The 18,582-nt window shown below is 38.7% G+C and overlaps 1 protein-coding gene across 4 annotated transcripts in view; it reads right to left on the bottom strand.

The window, feature by feature from the left end:
* The window catches only part of DLC1 (DLC1 Rho GTPase activating protein), a 515,132-nt gene that overhangs the window by 202,605 nt on the left and 293,945 nt on the right, over positions 1–18,582 (bottom strand). For all 4 annotated transcript variants that reach the window (XR_015156335.1, XM_086380730.1, XM_086380729.1 and 1 more), the window contains exon 5: positions 12,469–12,502. Coding sequence is in view for 3 of the 4 variants with exons in the window: in XM_086380730.1 (XP_086236856.1) it covers positions 12,469–12,502 (34 nt within the window). In the remaining variant the exon portion in view is untranslated. The remainder of the gene's footprint in view (positions 1–12,468; positions 12,503–18,582) is intronic.

Here is an 18,582-nt window from a genome sequence, read left to right as displayed (position 1 = left end):
AGCCTTGACAAGACAGACCTTTGTTGGCAAAGTAATGTCTCTGCTTTTGAATATGCTGTCTAGGTTGGTCATAACTTTCCTTCCAAGGAGTAAGCGTCTTTTAATTTCATGGCTGCAGTCAGCATCTGCAGTGATTTTGGAGCCCAGAAAAATAAAGTTTGACACTGTTTCCACTCTTTCCCCATCTATTTCCCATGAAGTGATGGGACCGGATACCATGATCTTTGTTTTCTGAATGTTGAGCTTTAAGCCAACTTTTTCACTCTCCTCTTTCACTTTCATCAAGAGGCTTTTGAGTTCCTCTTCACTTTCTGCCATAAGGGTGGTGTCATCTGCATATCTGGGATTATTGATATTTCTCCCAGCAATCTTGATTCCAGCTTGTGTTTCTTCCAGTCCAGCGTTTCTCATGATGTACTCTGCATATAAGTTAAATAAACAGGGTGACAATATACAGCCTTGACGAACTCCTTTTCCTATTTGGAACCAGTCTGTTGTTCCATGTCCACTTCTAACTGTTGCTTCCTGACCTGCATACAAATTTCTCAAGAGGCAGATCAGGTGCTCTGATATTCCCATCTCTTTCAGAATTTTCCACAGTTTATTGTGATGCACACAGTCAAAGGCTTTGGCATAGTCAATAAAGCAGAAATAGATGTTTTTCTGGAACTCTCTTGCTTTTTCCATGATCCAGTGGATATTGGTAATTTGATCTCTGGTTCCTCTGCCTTTTCTAAAACCAGTTTGAACATCAGGAAGTTCACGGTTCACATATTGCTGAAAGTATACTTTAAAAGAATGTTATATAATTTTTTTTTTTTTTTTAGAATGTTATATAATTTGAACTGTACTTTCCACTCAGTTTTCCTATGAACTGAAAATTTCTTTAAAAAAATAAAGTCTATCAATTCAGTAACCCCTTCTTAGGTGCACAGCACCGTGCGAAGGATTCTTACAAAACTGCTGCGGGCAGAACACGCAATGGACAATGGCAATCCACATATGATTAAGAATGAAAATGACCATAACAAGACTATATATGCTGTATCATTTCAAAAAGCATGAAATTAATATGAGCAGGAGTTGTTACAGAAGACTACAGTGAAGGTCGGACCCAAATGAGACCTTGGGGGATGGGGCAGTTAAATTTCTGGAAGGGAAACAGGAGGAACAAAGGTCAACTTATATAGAAGCAAATTCAGGAGAAAAGCAAGGTTGCTACCGTGGTTACAGCGGAAGATGCAAGTCAGGGGAGGACGGGAGATAAGGTGGGAAAGGAAGGGTAAGGTCTGTCTGATTAAGGAAAAATTTGTTCCTCAGCCTTAGGAACTTTGGCATTTAGCCACTACCTGCAGCATAGTGGTTAAGAACACGCGCTCTAGCCTGTGTTGCTTGCTTTGAATCTTGCCTCGGCAGTAGTGTGACTTTGGTTATTTTAGGAAACCTCTCTGAGTCTCAGCTTCCTCATCTCCCTAATGTGGAAAACATTACGTCTACATTATATTATTGCTAGAGGATTAAATTAAGTCATATCAATAAAGTGCTTGGAAAAGTGCAGGCACAGAGTAAATGTTTGATATTGAGCCATTCAACCATTCATTCGACAGACATTAAGTCAAAAACCTCCTAAGAGGCTGGTGCTATACAGGTGCAGGGAAAATGTCTGCCTTTAAGGAAATAACAACACAGCAGGAAAAACACTGGATAAATACATAGAAGACCAGAGATTAAAAAGGGTAGATAAAGAAGTGATGAAGTGTACCACATTGTTCTCCATTTATCTATTTCCTCAAATCCATAGAAACAACAGATTTAACATTTATTTTAAGGAGTTTATCACCAGCATTAACATAATGTTGTAGGTCAATATACTGCAAAAACAAACTCATAGAAAAAGAGATCAGGTTTGTTATTACCAGTGCTAGAGAGGGGGAATTGGATGGAGGTCAAAAGGTTCAAACTTCCAATTATAAAATAAGCAATACTAGGGATGTGACAGAGAAGGCAATGGCATCCCATTCCAGTACTCTTGCCTGGAAAATCCCATGAACGGAGGAGCTTGGTGGGCTGCAATCCATGGGGTCGCTAAGAGTCAGACACGACTTCACTTTCACTTTTCACTTTCATGCATTGGAGAAGGAAATGGCAACCCACTCCAGTGTTCTTGCTTGGAGAATCCCAGGGATGGGGGAGGCTGGTGGGCTGCTGTCTATGGGGTCGCACAGAGTCGGACACGACTGAAGCAACTTAGCAGCAGCAGCAGCAGCAGCAGCAGGGATGTGATGTACAACATGAGAAATATAATTAACACTCTGTGGTGCTCAGCTGCTTCAGTCATATCTGACTCTGCGACCCTATGGGCCACAGCCTGCCAGGCTCCTCTGTCCATGGGATTCTCCAGGCAAGAGTACTGGAGTAGATGGCGCTTCCCTTCTCCAGGGGATCTTCCTGACCCAGGGCTCAAGCCCACATCTCTTATGTCTCCTGCGTTGTCAGGCGAGTTCGTTACCTCTAGCATCACTGCTGTATGTTATAAAGGAAAGTTGTTAAGAGTGTAAATCTTAAGAGTTCTCATCACAAGAAAAAAAGTTTTTCCTATTTATTTTGTATCTTTATGAGAGGATGGATATTCATGGAACTTCTCGTGGTAATCATTTCATGATATAGCTATGTCAAATCATTATGCTGTATACCTTAAACTTACACAGTGCTGTCTGTCAATTAAATCTCAAGAAAACTGAGAGGGAAAAAAAGCAGTTTATAACATTAGCAGTTGGGAGTCGCTGGAATATGTTTTCTGGGGAAGCACAGTGGTTAGAAAAATTAAGACAAAAAGCAAAACCCCAGTTTGGTGGGCAAGTGAGGGCTCTTGATGACCATTTTGCTTAAACATCACTCATAGAATTCTAGAAGATCATTTCTACATGATAACAGTAGTCAGGGCAAAATAGTTCCTTCTAGTCATGAACCACTCTCCTGAAATGGCCAAACTGGTACTCTGGACAGCCAGCACATAACAATATGAGCACCAGCCTTTTCTTGGGTATTGGTTACTTTATTATGATTGTAAATTACTGTCTTAGATGTCCCACTTAGATAAGCCATATCTCAAAATCATACTTTAGTTATAAAACAGAGATACTTATGGATCCATCTGGAAGAGATACTGATCTCAGTCCTTTGCCTATAGAAACACAAATCAAAGTCCTTAAACCAATGGAAGATCAAGAAGAGAAGAAAAATACGATCATACCAGCAGACTTTTTAGTCATTCCACACTCATGTCAAAGTGATACCTCTCATATGTACCTTTCCAGGCTAAGTGGCACCTTTCGAAAGAAATTAGAATACGATACACAACTATCTTGTGGGCACATATTTGTGTGTATATTCAAACTATTAATAAGAGTAACTGAACTGCAAACTGAGGACTCTATAAAGGTAAATATTTGGAGGAATCAGATGATCAGATATGATTTTCAAACTAAATGCAAGCTGTATTGCTTTGTAAATAAAACTGATAGAAGGAGGTCTTTTCATAAACTGTCTTTCTTCAGTTCAGTTCAATTCAGTCGCTTAGTTGTGTCCAACTCTTTGCAACCCCATGAATCGCAGCACACCATGCCTCCCTGTCCATCACCAACTCCCAGAGTTCACCCAGACTCACGTCCATCGAGTCAGTGATGCCATCCAGCCATCTCATCCTCTGTCGTCCCCTTCTCCTCCTGCCCTCAATCCCTCCCAGCATCAGAGTCTTTTCCAATGAGTCAACTCTTCGCATGAGGTGGCCAAAGTTTCAGCTTTAGCATCATTCCTTCCAAAGAAATCCCAGGGCTGATCTCCTTCAGAATGGACTGGTTGGATCTCCTTGCAGTCCAAGGGACTCTAAAGAGTCTTCAACACCACAGTTCAAAAGCATCAATTCTTCGGCGCTCAGCCTTCTTCATAGTCCAACTCTCACATCCATACATGACCACAGGAAAAACCATAGCCTTGACTAGACAAACCTTTGTTGGCAAAGTAATGTCTCTGCTTTTGAATATGCTATCTAGGTTGGTCATAACTTTCCCTCCTAGGAGTAAGCGTCTTTTAATTTCATGGCTGCAGTCAGCATCTGCAGTGATTTTGGAGCCCAAAAAAATAAAGTCTGACACTGTTTCCACTCTTTCCCCATCTATTTCCCATGAAATGATGGGACCAGATGCCATGATCTTAGTTTTCTGAATGTTGAGCATTAAGCCAACTTTCACTCTCCTCTTTCACTTTCATCAAGAGGCTTTTTAGTTCCTCTTCACTTTCTGCCCTAAGGGTGGTGTCATTTGCATATCTGAGGTTATTGATATTTCTCCCGGCAATCTTGATTCCAGCTTGTGTTTGTTCCAGTCTAGCATTTCTCATGATGTACTCTGCATAGAAGTTAAATAAGCAGGGTGACAATATACAGCCTCGACGTACTCCTTTTCCTATTTGGAACCAGTCTGTTGTTCCATGTCCAGTTCTAACTGTTGCTTCCTGACCTGCATACAAATTTCTCAAGAGGCAAGTCAGGTGGTCTGGTACACCCATCTCTTTCAGAATTTTCCACAGTTTATTGTGATCCACACAGTCTTTCTTCAGGGGAGATTAAAAATGACAAATGAACTTTCCTACTAATCAAAGCTCAATGTCAGTTAAAATATGGAAATGCAGAACTGCCTCATGAGCCTGTCCAGGTAGTTCATAGCCACCTCTTCAATGCTGACAGCCATTCTTTCAAGTGATAAAGTCAGACAGCAAAATGTTCACAAGACTTTTTAAAGGAAGAATTTTCAAGCTTGTTAAATACTGTGAACAGCTATAGTCACTGATAGACCAGAGATGAACTAAATGCCAGTATGAGTTGTTCAGTAAATCACATAAATGGATTGATTTAAAACTGTTTCTTGAGCATCTGTTCTGTGCAAGATCGTATACTGGGTGAGGGCTGACAAAGATGAAATGAAGGGTTTATGCCTTAATGGAGCTCACAGCCTGATGTGGAAGAGAATTCCTGAACAGGAATACATCATAGGAATCATTAAATACTGTAAAAAGATACCATTCCTTTTTGATACCTACTCCATGTGCAGGAAGCAATATTTGAATTGCTACTTGTTAAAAGAAAAATTTTCATGCCCTTGTATTGCTTGTAATATAATTGAGAAGAAAAGGAAATATGTGTGCTTGGTTCTGGTGATAAGTAGCTTTGTTTTACCTGCTGCTGCTGCTGCTGCTAAGTCGCATCAGTCGTGTCCAACTCTGTGTGACCCCAGAGACGGCAGCCCACCAGGCTCCCCCGTCCCTGGGATTCTCCAGGCAAGAACACTGGAGTGGGTTGCCATTTCCTTCTCCAATAAATGGAATACCAATAGAACATTAAGAAACAGATTTAGAAAATTATCTGTACTGGAAAATATCCTATGAATTCAAGATCTTTCGCATTTAAGAATAACTTACTTATATTTTTCACGAATTCCTTGATACCTGAAAGCTAATGTGTTTTCTCTCAACAGCCCAGTCAACCACAGCCAACTTTTTCATGGATTAGTTTACATTAGGTTTCAGAAAAACTGAGAGGTTATTTGTGGGCATACCCTAAATTCCTTTCTCATAAAAAATCAGGCAAACAGAGACTATAATACTAAGAAAAGTAAAATAAGTGAGTATTTATAAGCCATTAGTAAAAATCTAATGAAATTCATTTTCTGAGAGTGAAAGGAAATAAAGAATTTGGAATGTTGGCCAAAGGCCAGTTTAGCCTGATAAAGACAATTTTCAGATCCTGTTTAACCCTGTGAAACAGCTGGGGGTCTTTGAAGTACAGAAAGTGTTTCACCTAGAATAAAATGATAAGATTCTACATTTGGCTTTGGGAGTATTGTATTTGAAGATTTTAAAAATATCTCATTTATCCATTCATTTACCAAATATAGGGCAACTACAATAATGCCAGGCATTGGAAACACAGAGCTGAATGAAACAAAATTCCATCTTGCAAGATGCTTAGAGTCTAATGAGTGAGACAGCCCTAAAACTGACCTGATCTGTACTAAAATGGAGACACAGAATGGGGCACAGTCTTTCAAAGAAGAATGCTGAAATCGAGCAGGCCTAGTTTTGTCTGTCAAATCTTTTTGGATCTATCGATACTGGAACATGACTCAGAGTGGAATCTTACATTGCATGGGTAGGTCTCTGAATTAAAGAAATGATAATAAGACTGGAAAAGGAGGAATATCTTTGCGTTTCAGTTTTTCTCTTTTTGTTATCATCATTTTCCTTCTCAGTGGTCAAAGGCAGCCAAGAAAATTAATACCAAAAGGCACCATGTCTGGGCTTTGTTATTTACTATATTTACAAGGAGCTTGTAATGAAATTGTGAAAACCTCGTTTTCCCCTCTTACACGTGTCACAAAGAAGTGCTTGATTTCTATGTTCTGTGTTACCACAACACAAAGTTTGGAGAGACTGAATCTGTTATATGCCTCCAAAAGCTATCTTTCACAAGTGTTTCAGGCTATACTCATTAATTATCTTGATTTTTAACATTTTCTGACCAACAAAATAACCTAGAGAAAGGCAAACAAACATCCAAAGAAAAATGACCAATGAATGTAACTAAAGTTCGATTCTGAATCATCTTTCTCAATGGCGCCCTTTGCACATTTGTATGGAATAGATCCCCAAATAACATCCTTAATTAATTACCTAGTTGAGATACTTGGCAGTTGTGTGGGTAGCAGGCATCAAGAAAGGAGTTGAGGTGAGGAGTCAAAATGTTTTGGAACCATATTAACTGTAAAGATTGAAGCCAAAGCATTTTTGTAATTACAATTAATTGGTTAACAGGTATTTACAGAGCACCTACTATATGCTAAGAGCTGTTTTAATTACAGAGCACACAAAGATGATATTCCTAATCTAGAAACACTCATAGCCTAGAGAAGAGATCATACAGAAAAGCAAGATGACAAAACAGTAATTGAAAACACAGAGTTGTCTAGGAGCACAGAAAAGTCCAGGACTAACCCTGCCTTGGAAATAATTCATGAAGGAGGTGTTATTGTTGGATAAGTAGAATTTTCAAGACAAAAAATGCAAAAAAATTAAAAAGTGTTATTTTTGGCTCATGGTTTTGGTATATTTTTTATGGGTTGCTCTGCAGCCTAACAAAATTTGTGTTATATGATTTAACTTTAGAATGAGAGATTTCATATTATTCCCTATGACTACTTTTCAAATATGCTTAGAGAGTCACATTTTGCTGACTAAAAACCAATGGTAATTGTCTAATTTTCATGCCTTTGGGCGATGGAGGACACGTTCTAAATAGTAAGGATGGATATTTTTCTCCCCCATGTGATTAAATGAAACTCTATTCATTTATGATAAAGAAAAACATGGTCCATCTCTTCTCTTTTTCCTGAATAAGTAATTTCTCTTTTTCTCCCTCTATCTCCACCTATCATCTGTATTTTTAAAAAGGCAGTTGCATGATCTACATAGAAGTAGAAGGATCAAAGTTAAAATGGGTTCTGTGGCTGTATATTATGGCTGAAGTTGGACAAACCAACCAACCAACACACACAAAGGAACAGAAAGAAGAGAAAATATTGGTGGGTTTATCAGTGAAACCCTTAGCAGGAAACAGATGGCAACCCAGGTAAATTGAGCAGAGTTTAATAACAGAACTATTGACAAAGGTGTAGGGGAACCACGAGGCCAGAGGAGAGAATGATTTAAAGAACATGGGAATCTGGGTGGAAAATGCCAGCTGTGATTCCTCGGGAGGCAGATGGGGGAATAAACGACCCAACCTCACAGCCCTATTGTCCTTCCAACCATTGTTCTCCTGTCGAGGCTCCTCACTGGTGCAACAAGAACACAGAAGAGAGCAGCCCAAGCTTTTGCCCACCCTGGTCCACCTCCAGATCACAAAACTGGGGAGAAGGAGGGTGGAGGGTGAACTCGAGGGGTGACATGGGCATATCCAGTGCAATACACAGCATCCAGATTACAAACGGCCAATGACGTCAAGCAGGAAAGTTTGATCTTATCGTGCAATCAGTAAGGAGGTTAACAAAAAGCTGAAGTAGGAATCGATATGATCAGGTGATGCTTTTCAAAGATAATTTTGGTGACAGTGTAGAGAGTGAACTGATGTAATGTTAAGTTAAGGCAGGGAAACCAGTTCTGGATGCTGTTTCCAAAGCCCAGCGCAAAGTGGAGGGCTGCTTTAAGACAATGGCAGGGAGAATTGACGTGGGATGATAGGATGGCAGCATTGACTGGACCATATGCAGGAGGCGAGGGACGGAGAGTGGGACTGAGTAGACAGGATCCAATTACCCCAGCATCTAGGACATACATTTCTCAGGGAGCAATCTTTTGTGAAAAATCAAAGATTATCTATTCACTTGAGAGAATTTCACATTAATAGAGCTAAGAATTTCTAAAGAGATTTTAAAATATGGACAAGTCTGCCTACACTGTGATACTCTCTGTCTGAATGAACTGACTCAAAGAAAGTGATCTCTTTCTTCCACATGGACAGCTGCTCAGCTGTGTTAATTGGTGCCCTGAGGAAGTGTTCAAGAAGTCTGAGCAGACACGGGCAGGAGTAACATAGCTAGAGTCTCTCCGGCTTTCACACGTGGTGGTTATAAGCACAACTCATTATCACAAGACACAGCTACCATTTTTTAGAGCCTACTTTGTGCCAAGCATTGTAGCCTTACAATTACAATATGGCAGTTTCTTTATTTATTCTCTAGAAATGGGAAAATGAAGAGGTTAAGTAACTTGCTCAAGGCTACACGGACAGGAAGCAGATGTGCTGGAAAATATACCAGTGGCCTTGGGCTCACTCTTTACAGATTCTGGTGGCATAAAGGAAGCTAACTGAAATTATTCTGTGTTGGATACAATTACACATACTAATACTTGTGCAATTAATTCTGATTTTTTAAAACAAAATGTATTGGACTCTCAAGATCTGGAGAAGGCACATTCCAATATAGAATTTCTTGAAAACAGTATTTTTATTTGATTCTTTTCTTGGGAGGCTTTCTGAATAACTTGGGTTAAGAATTTTTCTTTGAGAAGAGGAAAAGGAGGATGCTGGCCCAATGCAATATTCTCCTCTAGAGTCTGAGTTCCTTCTGGGCGAGGACCATGTCTTGTTCGTAACAGCTTCCTTGATAAAACCTAATACGACGCTTAGTGCATGTTGCTTTTCAATACATATTTGTGGAGTAAATGGACCAATGGGATGCTGTTTAACAACCGCAGTCTTCCTTTGCAGGGCTTTGTCATCCCAAGATGGCAGAGAAGCAGCAGAATGATTCCACTGGGCTCAATTCATGTAGCAACACAGATCAGAAGAGAAGACAGCTACTTAGACCCCACACTGGGGCAACCACACAACTGCAACTTAAGAATTATTAATAGCATGCTCCCCAAATGATTTTGTTTAGAGCTTCATAAAGCCTGGTGGAGCTGGTTCCAGTTGGCTTGGACGAGAGGTCACACAGATTAAAATAGACTTTCTTAATAAGAAACAATAGGCTACATTCATTTAGCCAAACAAAAAAAAAATGACAGGCCTTAGGGGTGGGAATGAAGCTTAATCCTATTTAAAGGCTCAATTAACCCCTAGAAGATTGAGTAGGTCCTCTGCCTTTCCTGTCATTCCTCTGTCTAGCAGAGCTTAAAAACAAAGATTCATAAAAAGGAATAAAGATATTCATATCTGTACATAAAACACTCAAAGTATTTTAAATATGGCATAATAAATTTTAGAAATTTAGGAAACTGATTAGACTTTCATAGTCCTTTAAAACCCTTTGAAATGAATCATACTCTCTTTTGAATTGGCAAATCTGTTGCCAACTGAATAAAATATTCAAACATAAGCCTCTATCTTAACATTTAAATTCATTGATTAAAAAAACATTTCTTTCTTGTATTTATGTTCTCAAACAAAATTGTATTTCCTCCTTCTTGTATTTCCAATTATATTTCCTTATAATGTACTGTACATTCTCAAGAAATCTAAATTAGAATCCATTCTGGAGTGAATTTCAATCCTTCTAATGTTTTAATGCACAGAAGCCATGTTCTGCTCAAATCAGCCCATCCTGGGTTAAACGTCTGAGATAGGGCATCCGGGGGCCCGCTTAGGTCACACATACGAAAGGTCAGTGCATCTGACCTTTCACAAATCATCTGTAAATGAAACTTATCAACTTTAAAAATTTCTGCCCCAGCAGTGTAAAAATGACCCAAAGAGATAATTAAATAGTGACACTTAATTTCATGTTTTTTGTTGTTGTTGTTGTTATTGTTGAGGAGAAAAACATCTGGGACTATGGCTTTTAAAAAGTGTTGTGTGCATTATATGTATGTTCCCTGTTTAATTAGCTCTTTGTTTTAATAAAAATGTCTTTAAGAGGAGCTTGATAACTGAGGTGCTTCTCCCTAGCACACTGACGTCACTTAGGCAGAAAAAGTCTTCACCTCTTCAGTCTCTCAAGCAATGGCATTTCCAGCCTTTCTCCCCCTGCCCCTCCAGCCAAGAATTCCTATCCTAATTTTCTCCTTGGGGTATGGAAGAATGTGCTGATTTTCTGGAATAAGATGACAACTTTGCTCTGTTACATCCTTTGTTTAAATTGTAGCCAATCCTGCAAATTACAGAGAATGTCACAGCACAAGATAAAGCACAGCTTTGGCTAAGTTCCTTTTTCTTTGTGATGCAAATGCGCTCTTCACCATTTATGTTTTGTTCTAAGGAGATAGCTAATATGTCAATTATTGAAGATATAAGAGCTTGGTAACGGTAATTTGAATCTGTTTAGTATATAGCATCAGTCCAGCGCATGATACCAACGCATGATAAACCGAGCAGTTTTTCTCTTGAACTGACACAAGATACCAGTTCCACGTTTTTCTTTTATTTGGAAGGCTTACCTTTCAACATATTAGACAGAAGAGGCTAGACACAGCCTAAACAGAGGAGAACACTTTAGCTCTCGGAAGGACATAAACTATGAAAACTCGTGTGTGAAAACTATCTGGCAGCAAAAATTGAGTCACTGAACTTGACACAACATCCCCCATAAAACAATCTTATCAGAACAACTCTATTGCATTAGTGTAAAGCCACTTGAAGTCATGACATCTTTTAGATGATTCTATAAACTTTTAATTTGGCTTTTAAAAATTACACACATCAAAGAGCTAAGTGATGTGCTTCAAGCTTGGTAAAGCACCTTTAATCTGTTTTTTAAAAACAGATTTAAAATTTTTTTTTTTAAATTTTACACAGAAAACGTTAAGACCATACTGAGGATGATCAACAGATTGTTAAAAAGCATACCATTCCACCAATCTGAGTCTAATTTTTTTCATATTTCTGCATTTCTCATTAATCCTCATCTACTTCCCACAGTACTGTTGAACAGTTATAATTATAGCACAGAGCACAAAGATATATTATCATTTTTTTCTAATGAACTATCCATATCGCTACACAATTGTATTTTTGATGGCATGACATAATCTTTAAACAAGCACAACTTTTTCTAGGACTACTAAACGAGCTACTAAGATTTTTATTTTTTTTAATTTAATTTAATTTTTAAACTTTACATAATTGTATTAGTTTTGCCAAATATCAAAATGAATCCGCCACCGGTATACCTGTGTTCCCCATCCTGAACCCTCCTCCCTCCTCCCTCCCCATACCATCCCTCTGGGTCGTCCCAGTGCTCTAGCCCCAAGCATCCAGCATCGTGCATCGAACCTCTTGGTCCCTCAGTAGCCTCAAGGGACTGGTTCTGGGACTCCCTGTGGGCACCAAAGTCCACGAATGCTCAAGTCTCTTACATAAAATGTCCCAGTACTTATACACAATCCACACACATCCTCCTACATCCTTTAAGTTCCTTCTAGATTAGCTATAATAACTAACACAAAGTAAATGCTATGTAAATAGTTGCCTTTGTGGCAAATTTCAGTTTTTCTCTTTTGGATCTTTCTGGAAATCTTTGCTTTTTCAAATATTTTTGACCCAGATTGATTGAGTCCATGGATGCAGAACCCATGGATCCAAAGGGCTGACTGTATGAGCAACAGATCTCCAAAGACCATTCCTCAGTACACCGAACAACATCTAATTGTTTTTCTCAAGAAAAGAGTTGTGATCGCATTTACAATTAAGGCCACAAGAATTACACACCGTATTCTAACAAGATATAATGTTATGTTAGAAAACCATATTTTTTCATCGCATTTTGAACAAAACTTATTTTCCAGGAATTCAACCATAACTTTTGCCCAGAAACTGAGGAGATGTATGCATTTTAGATATTTAATGAAATGTCTACATGAAGATGGAATTTTATTCTACAATGGATAGGAGTGAAAACAAAACCAGTGTCAACTTACCAGCCTTTTCCTTCTCTGAGAGACCTGGAATCGCCTGAAAAAGAAGAAAAGCCAGAAATTGTGGTATTATTAGAAGGAAATAGCAAACAATATTATTAGGAACAAAATGATGCCCCATAAATGAAGCAAAAATTAAATAGGGCCTGACACTAGAGATATCAGAGAAGAGGAACTGAATAGACATTTTTTTTTCCCCAAAGAAGACATATAAATGGCAAACAAGCATATGAAAGGTGTTCAGCATCACTAGTCATCAGGGACACGCAAATCAAAGCCACAGTGAGACATCAACTCACACGTACAGAACGCCCATCGTCAAAAAGACGAGAGATGATTAGTACAGGTGAGGATGTGGAGAAAAGGGAACCCTTGTGCACTGACAGTGGGCATGTAATTCGGTACAACTATTATGGAAAGTAGAATGGAGGTGTCTCAAAAAGTTAAAAACACTTTATACTTTCCATATATATGATCCAATAATCCCATGTCTGGGTATATATGTCTAAAGAAAAGGAAAGAGGATATCAAAGAGGTATCTGCACTCCCAGCTGCACAGCAACATTATCCACAATGGCCAAGATAAGGTAACAGCCTAAGTGCCTACTGATGGATGAATGGATAAAGAAGATGTGCTGTGCATGTGTGTGTGTGGTTGTGTGTGTGTGTAATATTATTCAGGCCTGAATAAGAAGGAAATCATACCATTTGCTTTAACATGTGTTTTGACGTCATTATGCAAAGTGAAATAAAGAAAAATACAACATGGTATTTTTAATATGTGGAATCTTTAAAAAAAAAAAAAAAACATGAAACAGAGAGAGTATAAAAGTGGTTGCCAGGGGCTGGTGGAGTGGGAGAAATAGGGAAGGATTAGTGAAAGGTATAAATGTTCAGCTATAAGATGAATAAGGTCTAAAGGATTTAATGTAAAGCATGGGGATTACAGTTGATAACTGTATTATATAATTGGTATTTTTTAAGAGAGTAGAATTCAAATGTTCTCACCAAAAAAAAGACAAATATGCGAGGTGATGGGTATATTAATTAATGAAAGAGGGAATCCTTCCACAATGTATGTGTTCTGTGCTTAGTCACTCAGTTGTGTCCGACTCTTTGTGAGCCCAAGGACTGTAACCCACCAGGCTCCTCCGTCCATGGGATTTCCCAGGCAAGAATACTGGAGTGGGGTGCCATTTCTTCCTCCAGGGGATCTCTCAACCCAGGGATTGAAGCTGCATCTCCCGTGTCTCCTGCATTGCAGACGGATTCTTTACCCTCTGAGCCATCAGGGAAGCCCTTCACGATGTATACATCAATCAAATGAGGTATATGATCTGATTTCTATAATCACCAATCAAATGATGATTGATTTGATATATACATATCAAATCACTACAGTGCACACTTGAAATGTCTTAACATTTTATTTGACAACTATACTTCAATGAAGCTGAAAAGAAAAAGGAGAGCGAGCTGTGGTACTGTTGTAAAGTCACTAGATCCAGCTAAGCTCATTGTAAATTAGTCATGTAATTGTCTTCCTCTCTGAAGACAGACTCATCTCACCCTTAAAAGGTATTGCAATAAATGAAACTAAAAACACTTTGAATTTGGATCGAATTTTTTATAGTTCAATTTCTTTGTCCTATTTTGGGAGGCAAAGAATGTTAATTGTTTGGTCAGTATCTGGGCCTTTCAAGTCTCTGTCCAGTCCTCTCAAGGCTCAGACTCCTCCTTTATACAAGGGGATAAACACCTCGACTTCACAGGGCTGCTGAAAGCGCCAGATGTAGTGGCTTCTGTAAAGCACATGAGGTCCTTAGGAAAAGACAGCCGCTCTATTTGCTACTTTGGGCACTGGTCCAATGAGCAAATTACTGAAATGAGAGGTTTAGAAGTTCAATTCCTAGTAACGATTATCTATCACTATTATTTAGAAACTAGAGTTCAGGATGAGATGTCTTCAACAGACTTTAAGGTACCTTAAAACAAACTAAGGAAGTGAGCTTATGATTGCCATTCACCTCAGTCACTCATGTATAAAATACAGTTAGCATGAGGGTATTAACTTTTATTGGAAAGCCTTTTATAAATCTATCTGGCCTACTGGGATTTCACGCTTTCAACTCCATAACTGCTGACCACACAAGATGTCTACAAGCATGTCTCTCTCCCCTTCTTTAGGGGACAAAGTCTTCAGAGTTGAGGGAAGGAAAATAGGCTCAAATGGGAAATTAATTTTGGTGCACATGTGTATGAGAGAGAGCGAGAGAGGGACAGAGGAAAGTTCATGTGCACCTCTCTTGCAGGTCAGCCTAAGAAAATAATATCAATCTCCATTTTTGGAAATCTCAAAGATCAAGACTCTTATTTTCTTTGTGAGATATTGATTATTGTCGAGAACCTCACCTTTGGAATTTACAGGATTTGGAGATTGTTGCAGTTTTTCAAGTAAGGGAAAAATCTATGGATAAAAAAATGGAGGATTTGTTTTGGCAAAGATTGATCTACAGTGAAAGCATATTTTGACTTAATCTTGATCTACCTTTAGTTGTTCACTTCTTGTTCTCTGGCTGTGAATGCTGACTCTGCAACCTGGCAAAGATGCAGCCCTGAGGAGAACATTGGGTTATTAAATGGCAGAGTGGAGGACCACGTCCAGACAGCAGGGCATCAGATGGACTGCATAGGCTTCCACCCCTGTCCTCAGCACCCTTTTATTTACAGCAAGATCATCTGATTTCTTCTTTGTTTCAAGAAGAATTTCTCTGATTCTGTCTTCCCTTGACAAGAAAGTCATCCTACAGCTTTGGCAATGTTTGTTTACTTCTTATGTCTCTATTTTGGGAAACGTCTAAGAATGGAATTAAATCCATACTATATATTTTAAACCTAGCCTCAGATTTGTCCCCTGACTAAAGATAAGGGCTTTTAAAATTAAATTTTCTCTTTTGTTTCAAGCAAATAAACAACAAAACAAAATAGAAACCCTTTTGTTGACAAGGTTGTAAAGGGTGGTAAATAGGTAATTGGCTCAGCTGGTAAAGAATCTGCCTGCAATGCAGGAGACCCACGTTCGAACCCTGGTTTGGAAAGATCCTCTGGAGAAGGAAATAACTACCCACTCCAGTATTCTTGCGTAAAGAATCCCATGGACAGAGGGGCCTGGTGGGCTAAACTCCATGAGGTCGCATCGAGTCGGACACGATTGAGGGACTAACATTTTCACTTTCATGGAGAAGGTTCCTCAGTGTATGAAGAGCTAACACTTACTAGGTTCTCAGTATGTACAAGGTACAGTTTTAAGATTTTACCTGCATAAACTCACTCAATCCTTACACCAACTCCATGAAGTCTTAAAAAGCACAGTAAGTTTTGTGAGGTCACATTAATAGAATGGAAGCCAGGATACAACTACTCGCATGCTGATCTTCGAGATCACTAATTTCAAAATGCTAATCAGAGTATTTTGAAACAAAGGAGAAGAAAGGTTTGCAGAGGTCCTATGGGCAGATATTGACTTAGACCACAAAATACTTGTGCAGGATGTCTGTATGAAACATTTAAAAATTTTCTAAATAAGCTCTCTCTTCTTATGGCTAAAGTGTTTTAGACAAATTGAATGTCTTACTCCAATTCCAAGTTGATCAGTGACAGGCCTTCTCCATATTTTATTCTATTTGATTACAAAGTGTGTAACCAAGCATGTGTAAGTAAATATTTCATAAAGATATTAGCCCTATCAAACAAAAATATTTTAGCCTCCAAAGAGCCAGAACCAATATGTCATGTAGACAGTGCCAGTTACTTTAGAATATCACCCCATGCTCTGCATGATTCTTTAAGTTACCAAAACTCACCTCCATTAAATAACAGCAATGGCTATATCAGCACATGGAGAAAGGAAAAGTCAAAGTTTAATGTATCCAACATTTAATACCTTTTCTTTTAAAGCATAATCACATAGTAATAACAGCTGGATATCCTTCAGCTGATTTATATTTGAATTTGAGGGAGAACCATCTCTTTAGAAAATGGTTTATGAATACATTGATTAGATTTGTGAAATTTTCTAGTGATGAAAGGCAATAAATTAAAAAAAATGCTGACACCTGGATTTCAATTAATTAAAGCTATTTGTTGTTTCTTAATTAGTAGCAACTTTTGTGTGTGTATGTGTGTGTGTGTGTGTGTGGAATTCATGATCCAGTTGAAGAAGATAGAGAATAGTTCCACTCAGAGGTTGCTGAATGACAATGATTAGCACTTTTATTGGTGCAACATTAAAAGGTGTAGGAAGATAGTAAATAATTAGGACTACCCAGGCGGAAATGGGATGGTTTTCCTGGGTGTTGAACCCCTGGGGAGAAAGTGCTGGTCAGGAGATTTCTTTTTGCCTTTGATGTAAGAATACTGGAGTGGGTTGCCATTTCCTTCTCCAGAGGATTTTCCCACCCAGGGATCAAACTCAGGTCTCCAGCATGGCAGGCGGATTCTTTACTACTGAGCCACCAGGAAAGTGCATTTCTGGGCTTGGGAAAAAAAATCACTTCATGCAAGCTGTCTGTATCATCTGGTACAAAGTAGGTGTTCATCAAATTTTTGTGGGGATAAAAAACCAAGTGTATATTTGTATATATAGTTTAAGTAATATGCATGACTGTTGCTTATGAGAAAGCTCCCATAAAAAGCATATTTTTGAATTCATTAGGGGTTTTTTTCTTAATAGCTGCCATATGTTTCATTTGAACTGTATCCTCAGGAAGTGATTTAACATTTCTGGCAATAAAGCAATTAAGTAGGATTTTCCTGCTGGCCATATGGGTTCGCTGTAACTTCATATTTTCTTCTCTCATTTCTCAATGGAACAAAGGGAAGTCTAGTAATAACTTCCAAATGAGAGAAAAAAAATTATTCATCGTCTTTTGTTATTTTTCTCTGTGATATTCAAATGATAGTAACACAACCTTTTCTGTGGCTCTCCTTACCTTCCAGTAGTGCTCCACATGCAAAGATTTTTCATTTATGTTCATTTGTTTTAGGTGTTTTACAATTGAATTTTTAAAAAGCCATTAAAGAGAAAGCTTTTTAGTAAAAGGGGAGGAAACAATTTGCTTTCTCTTAATGAAGTCTTTTAAAGCTGTGTGTGGGAACCTAGACTGTGTGTGCGTCTGTTTATGTTTCTGGACATGAAACGTTTTGGGGAAATGCTCATTTTGACGTGCCTTGCGGAAACGCTGTAGACATACGCTGATTCATTTGGTCTGTTGCTAGAATGGCTTTCTGCACTTACAGAAGGACCTCAGCTGGATACCTTTTAGGAATTTATACCAACTACACAGAAGCTGCTAACATAAATAGTAACACAAGTAATGGATGTTGTATCTGAACCCATTTTATAAAATGACAAAACATTCTAATTGATCTTGATGATTTCTAAGTTCATCTTAATGATTTCAGGTAAAATTGGAGTAGGATTTTTCCTCTTTAATATGTTAGTTTTATTAATATGTCAAGTCATATATATTGTTGTTGTTGTTCAGTCGCTAAGTAATGTTCGACTCTTTGCGACCCCATGGACTGCAGTACGTTAGGCTTCCCTGTCCTTCACTATCTCCCGGAGTTTGTTCAAACTCACGTCTATTGTGTGGATGATGCCATCCAACCGTCTCATCCTCTATCACTCCCTTCTCCTCTTACTCTCAATCTCCCAGCATCAGGGTCTTTTCCAATGAGTCGGCTCTTCGCATCAGGTGGCCTGATGCTCCAAAGCACTGGAGCTTCAGCTTCAGTATCAGTCCTTCTAATGAATATTCAGGGTTGATTTTCTTTAGGACTGACCATTTGATCTCCTTGCCATCCAAGGGACTCTCAAGAGTCTTCTCCAGCATCCACAGTTTGAAAGCATCAATTCTTCAGTGCTCAGTCTTTTTTATGGTCCAACTCTCACCAGACTTCCCTGGTGGCTCAGACGGTAAAGCGTCTGTCTACAATGCGGGAGACCAGCTTCAATCTCTGGGTTGGGAAGATGCCCTTGAGAAGGAAATGGCAATCTACTCCAGTACTATTGCCTGGTAAATCCCATGGACAGAGGAGCCTGGTAGGCTACAGCCC

This window comes from Bos grunniens, chromosome 27 (genome assembly GCF_055505025.1).
Source record: "Bos grunniens cultivar Pamir isolate PY7600 chromosome 27, Bosgru_T2T1.0, whole genome shotgun sequence".
Classification (NCBI taxonomy): domain Eukaryota; kingdom Metazoa; phylum Chordata; class Mammalia; order Artiodactyla; family Bovidae; genus Bos; species Bos grunniens.
Note: the sequence above shows the minus strand (reverse complement) of the source record. Positions and strands in the feature narration are given on the sequence as shown.